This window comes from Xenopus laevis, chromosome 4S (genome assembly GCF_017654675.1).
Source record: "Xenopus laevis strain J_2021 chromosome 4S, Xenopus_laevis_v10.1, whole genome shotgun sequence".
NCBI lineage: Eukaryota > Metazoa > Chordata > Amphibia > Anura > Pipidae > Xenopus > Xenopus laevis.
In genome coordinates, this window is record NC_054378.1 from 60788911 (window position 1) to 60795506 (window position 6596).

General features: G+C 52.6%; 1 protein-coding gene across 1 annotated transcript; it reads left to right on the forward strand.

The window, feature by feature from the left end:
* Positions 1 to 518: 518 nt before the first annotated feature.
* On the forward strand, positions 519 to 5740 carry LOC121393295 (serine/arginine-rich splicing factor 4-like). The gene is made up of 2 exons (XM_041561317.1): positions 519 to 1212; positions 4887 to 5740. Exons 1-2 carry the CDS (start codon positions 546 to 548, stop codon positions 5165 to 5167), a joined length of 948 nt encoding a protein of 315 aa, XP_041417251.1. The 5' UTR covers positions 519 to 545; the 3' UTR covers positions 5168 to 5740.
* The last annotated feature ends 856 nt before the right edge of the window (positions 5741 to 6596 follow it).

The window sequence follows — 6596 nt, forward strand, 5'->3', positions numbered from 1 at the left end:
GTCACGTGCCTTAAGGCCCCGCACGCACGGCCCTACCACACCTGCGTCCGGCGGGTCGCAGGGCCAGGCAGGAACCCACAGTCCACGGGGGGAGGAGGAAAATAGGAGTCCCGCCCCTCCCCCCAGGCCCAGTGCCACTGGGGCTAGGGGCAATACACGCGGGCCCCATTCTCCAACAGCCACCAGACCACATGGGCCCAGGATTAGCAGTCCACGGGGGGGTGGGGGTAGTGCAGAACCCTCATCGCCCCCTGGCCCACAATCCACCAACACCAGGTCCCAAAAAAGGGCACCCACTACTGCTGGTCCCACCCCTCCCCCCAGCCAAAATATTATACAAGTTCCCCTTGCTACCGGCAAGGGAAAACAACCTGCAGCACGTGTTACCCGTAAGGGTGACAAAATTGGAACGGCCACGGCGCAGGTGTCCGGCCAGGCACCTCGCAGAGATGTTACGGCCTCAGAGGAGGGGCCAGGTACTTCAGCCTCCTTTAAACACCCATACTGCTCTTCCAGTACAAAGGGTGGCCACCTCCGCTCGGGAGATGAGTGGGGAACACAGTATACAGGCAGGAAGATTGGGCCTATATGACCACGTAACACCCCGTCGGCGGAGTAGATCCAGTAGCATTAGGTCTCGGAGAAGCAGGTACCAGTCATCCAGGTCTAGGAGCAGGTCCCACACCCACAACATATCACGGGGCCATCGCACGGCTCACCACGGGGCCAGGTCACATAGCGGAAGGGCTTCCGTAGACAGAACCCCCCACAGGGAGAGGGATGGGGGGTGGAGGACGGAACACTCTCGCTCTTGCTTGTCTTTCAGGAATGGTTCCAGTGAATCCGATGGGGACCGGGACAGGACTGGCAGGACAAGGAGCAGACGGAACAATAGAAGCAATTCCACCGACAGGGGGAGACGGTATCACAGGTGCCATTCGTCCATCAGCCACGGAGGGGTCAGCAGGAGCCGGTCGTCCTCCAGGAGAGCAAGGGTGTCAAGGAGCCGTTCCGCAAGCAGGGCCGGACGGCACGTCAGGAGTCGCCCATCAGCTCACACCGGCCACGTCAACGCCCGCAATTCAACCAGCCATCCACGTTCCATGGCTCGTCAGACGGCTCAGGAGGGGCCAGGAGCAGCACAAGAAGTTTCACCACAACTAGCAAGCCTGGTTACGGTCCCAGAGGTTTCTACTGCCCCGGGACCAGGAGGTGAGGTCCAGGGTATGGCACAAGGGGTGGGGCAAGGGGAGGACTATACTACACTTCTTCCTGGGCTTAAGCAATTTCTAGAGGGCTGGGAGGGTAAAAGGTCCAGCACAGTGGGGGGGCCATCCCAGGTTTGGGTCGGGGGTTCAGCACCCACATCAGCAATTACCGAAGCACCAAAGGTGGCGGCAGTGGTAAGTGACACGGCAGTGGTGAGTGCAGGTAAGGATCAGGTCCCGGGAGCAAACAGTGAACATGATAAAAGGGAATCTGAGAGGGCAGCTTTAAGCGGCATTACAGAGACGGCCAGACAGAATGCCTATGTGTCATTCGCTGGCCCTTTGGGAGTTCATGTCAAGCAGGAAGTGAAGGAACGGATTTGGAAGGGCGAGTTTGTGGAATTGTTTTCCCTCCTCCCCTTGGATGAGACAATTGATTTGAAGGAGGATGACAAAAAAGATAGCAAAAAAGAGGAGGAGGAGAAAAAGAAAAAGTACTCAAAATTGCCAAAAACCTTTGGCAACTGGTTAAGGGCGTTTTGCATTTTGGCCAGTATTATAGGGGAAAAACACCCCGAAAGATGCTCCTCCCTTTTTTGTTATGTTGACGGCATTTGGGAAGCTTTTAAGGTGTATGGTGGGCTCGCATGGTGGCGGTATGACGAACAGTTCCGGCAGCGGCTGGCAGCTAACCCTTCTATGAGGTGGGACCAGATGGACATTACCCTCTGGCTCAAACTCATGATGGCTCAGAAAGCATCCCCCTTTAAGCGGGGGGCCGGGGGGGCACAACATTCCGCCTCCTCGGCCCCTATTAAGCCCGGCTACTGCTGGCTGTTTAATGACAGCCACTGTAAGTTCGGCAACTCCTGCAAGTACAAGCACGAATGTTCAGGTTGTGGGGGAGCACACTCTTATGTCCGCTGTTTCAAGAAGGGAAAGGGTAACCCCAAGCCAAGTGACGCTTCCAAAGGGGAGAACACCGGTGAGGCTAGACGCGATGCGGCCGTGGCTCGCCCGCTACGGTAAACGCAAGGAGGCCATTTTGTTAGAACAGGGTGTTTAAGGACGGGTTTCGGATCCCATTCCGGGAAAAAAGTGGTGTGCATAATTTACGAAATTTGAAGTCGGCCCAGGAATTCCCGGCGGTTGTCCGGAATAAGTTGTATAAGGAGGTTCAGTTGGGTCATGTGGCGGGTCCGTTTACCTCCCCACCGTTTGTTAATTTGAGAGTTTCTCCGCTTGGCGTCGTCCCCAAAAAAGATCCAGGGAAATACAGGTTGATCCACCATTTGTCATACCCCAAAGGAGGCTCCGTGAATGATGATATAGATCGGGACTTGTGTTCAGTTTCTTATACTTCCTTCGACCACGCCATTGCATTAGTTCGGGGGGCAGGACGTGGAGCACTTATGGCCAGGGCTGACATTGAAGCCGCCTTCCGCCTATTACCCATACACCCGGATTGCCACCATTTACTGGGTTGCTGGTTCGAGGGGGCGTTTTTTGTGGATTTGTGTTTGCCGATGGGGTGCTCTATTTCTTGCGCCTATTTTGAAGCATTCAGCACGTTTTTGGAATGGGTTGTTCGTAAGCAAGCGGGTCTCAATTCGGTCGTCCACTACTTAGACGATTTCCTATGCGTGGGCCCAGCCAAGTCCGATAACTGCTTCCACATCCTCCAAACGTTGCAGGAGGTGGCGGAACATTTCGGAGTTCCTTTGGCCCCTGAAAAAACTGAAGGCCCTGCAACCACTATGCAGTTCCTGGGCCTGGAGGTGGATTCAGTGGCTGGCGTATGCCACCTCCCTTTCAGTAAGGTTCAGGACCTCCGAGTTGAAGTCGGTAGAATCAGACTGATTGCTAAACCCACTTTGCGTCAAATACAGTCGGTGTTAGGGAAATTAAACTTTGCCTGTCGAGTTATACCGGTGGGCCGGGTTTTTAGTCGGCGGTTGGCGCAAGCGACGTCGGGCACTACGGCACCTCACCATCACATGCGGTTAAACAAAGACATACGTGCGGATTTGGAGGTTTGGGACACATTTTTGCAGGATTTCAATGGTACGGTTTTGTTCCAGGCGCCTGAAATCATGGCGCAGGAAATGCAGCTTTTTACCGACGCGGCCGGCAGTGTGGGTTTTGGGGCTTATCTAGCCAGCCAATGGTGCGCCAAAAAATGGCCCAGTGCTTGGTGCGATTCCGAGTTGATAAGGAACTTAGCGTTCCTAGAGTTATTCCCGATAGTGGTAGCTTTGTTTATCTGGGAAGCCGAGTTGCGGGATCGCAGTATTGTTTTCTTTTCCGACAACATGAGTGTAGTTCACGGGATCAACAGTTGGTCGGCTTCATCACCACCAGTCCTTAAGCTGCTTCGGGTTCTGGTTTTGCGTTGTCTGAGCTTGAATATTCGTTGCAGAGCGCGTCATGTAGCAGGGGAAAAGAACGTCATTGCTGACGCACTTTCTCGCTTTCAGTGGGAACGATTTTGGCAGGTGGCGCCAGAGGCGGAACGGGAGGGGTCTCATTTCCCGGATCATCTGTGGAATCTCGGAAACGTAAATTGATGGAGCTGGTTGAGAAGTCGGTGGCCGCATCGACATGGGCGGCATATAGTAAAGTGTGGGCTGAATGGCATCAGTTGGAGGAATGGTCAGGTGGTTTCAAAGATGCTGATGATAGGAAGGCTGCTTTAATTTGGTACGTGACTTGGTTGGCCGAGACGGGCAAATCAGTGTCAGTAATTGAAAAACGCATGGCGGCTTTGGCATTCCTTTTCAAATTGGCTGGACAAGGGGATCCCACGAAAGACTTTCTGATTAGGCAGGCTATTCGAGGCCTTAAAAAGAAGCAGGCCTCCAGGGACACTAGACGACCACTTTCCTTTGCCTTGCTAGTCAAACTTCAGGAGGTGCTATCCTGTTGCTGCACTTCAGCTTTTGAAACATTGCTCTTTCAAGCGGCATTTGTGCTTGCCTTTTTTGGGGCATTTCGAGTAGGTGAATTAGTAAGCAGCAGCAAAAAAGTACCGGGAGGACTAGGGATAACGGATCTGAACGTCACTGACTCTTCGGTCCAGGTTCGGCTTCGCAAATCCAAAACGGATGTGTGGGGGAAAGGTGTGGACGTGATTCTGTATAGACTGGATGGTGGTTTAACCTGTCCAGTGGGGTGCATGGCAAGGTACCTCGAGGTGAGGCCCAGCGTTGGCGTATCTTTGCTGATTCATGAGGATGGATCCCCACTCACAAGATTTCAATTCTTGAGTGTCTTACGGAAAGGTTTACTTGACATTGGAGTGCAGCCGACCAACTTTGGTACGCATTCCTTTCGTATAGGAGCAGCGACCGAGGCGGCGCGGTTAGGTTTAGGTGATGCCATAGTAAAACGGACCGGCAGATGGGAATCCACACGGTTTCAGGGTTATATCCGGCCAAGCCTGCTAGTTTAACTGCCATTATGGGTTTCCTATTCTATTCCTATTCCGATAGCATGGACTGTATATATTAAAAAAAAAAAAAAAAAAAAAAATTCTTCTCAACATTTCTGATTATATTCCGGTTTAAACATGTCTGTTTTGTTCTGACAAGGTTATTAAATGTTAATTGCGATACGCTCATGCTTCGAGTGTTTCATTTGGTTACTTGCGGGTGTACTTATTGTGTTTTGTTTTCACAGGTGGTTCAATTTCTGTGTGGTTACTGGGCCATTCCTACATCTCCTGGGCCAGACGGCGAGCCGCAGTTAAGAACTCTGGTCCGCAGCTGGGCTTTCCCGAAGGCCGGGTGAATATCCACTGGTTTGGCGTTCCAGGTTTGCGGTGGCCAGGAGTCTGGCCTACATTGTTGCGGCACGTAAGGTCTGGTCGCCGTCCAGATGTGTTACTTATACACGCTGGCGGTAATGATATGGGACTTCGGTCTCAGCGTGAGTTGGTGTTAACTATGAAGCAGGACTAGAATTCGGGGATTGTTCCCGGATTTGATTCTGGTTTGGTCTGAGATGGTACCGCGTTTAGTTTGGAGATATGCCAGGAATGGGGACAAAATGGATAAGAGCAGGGTCAAGGTGAACAAGTTAATGGCCTCGTTTGTGAGAAAGTTTGGAGGAATTGTTGTACGCCATTCCGACCTGGACGATAAAATGCCAGCTTATTTCAGTCAGGACGGAGTTCACCTGTCCGAGTTGGGGAATTCCTTTTTCACCTTGGCCCTCATGGAGGGTATTGAACGGGCCCTCGGGTTATTGAGTGGCGGGTCGTGCCGCACTTAAGGTGTCAAGCGGCCACGCCAGTGGCGGAGGGTACCTTTACAAGGACCCCCAGGGGGAGTTAAAATGGGGTATTTTGCAGCAATGGTATGTAGCCTGGTAGGCCTGGGTTCCCATGGGATGTAGCCTGGTTTAGGGCCCGGGAAAATGGAGGAGGAACCAAGCTTACCAGTTGAGGCTCAGCACCCACACCCCCCCCCCTTTTGTCCCGGGGGGGGATGATATAAAGGTGGGGTAAAATGGTTTGTTATACAAACTGCTTGTTAAGTTAAATATGTTATACATGTTAAGTATGGTATTATTTTGTTAAATAAACAACTGCGGCCATCTCTTTCCAAACCAGTGTTGTGTGTGTGTATCATTGGGCAGGAGGTATGGGGTTTCACTCAGAGGGGAGGGGTACAGACTCGACGCTGCACCTGTCATGGAACCCAATGAGCCGGTTAGGGAAGCAGGGCCTGACAGGGTTAAGGAGAGGGCCACTCCCCGCCCCCTTTTGCTGTGGTGCGCTAGGATTGGCCAATTTGTTCCCGGGTTCGGCAGAGGAGGCAGAGTTACAGGATACTCACCAGTCGGCGCCGGGACGTGGAAGCAGCAGGACGCAGCATCCCGCCCCCCCCTCCCTGTAGCATGGCGGTTACTGTCGCAGTTGGCGGAGGGTACCTTTACAAGGACCCCCAGGGGGAGTTAAAATGGGGTATTTTGCAGCAATGGTATGTAGCCTGGTAGGCCTGGGTTCCCATGGGATGTAGCCTGGTTTAGGGCCCGGGAAAATGGAGGAGGAACCAAGCTTACCAGTTGAGGCTCAGCACCCACACCCCCCCCTTTTGTCCCGGGGGGGGATGATATAAAGGTGGGGTAAAATGGTTTGTTATACAAACTGCTTGTTAAGTTAAATATGTTATACATGTTAAGTATGGTATTATTTTGTTAAATAAACAACTGCGGCCATCTCTTTCCAAACCAGTGTTGTGTGTGTGTATCATTGGGCAGGAGGTATGGGGTTTCACTCAGAGGGGAGGGGTACAGACTCGACGCTGCACCTGTCATGGAACCCAATGAGCCGGTTAGGGAAGCAGGGCCTGACAGGGTTAAGGAGAGGGCCACTCCCCGCCCCCT

Coding starts and splice junctions, on each gene's coding strand:
- LOC121393295 (XM_041561317.1), top strand. CDS start 546: ATGAGTGGGGAACACAGTATACAGGCAGGAAGATTGGGCCTATATGAC. Junction 1,213..4,886: donor TACTGCCCCGGGACCAGGAG/GTGAGGTCCAGG, acceptor TTGTTTTCACAG/GTGGTTCAATTTCTGTGTGG.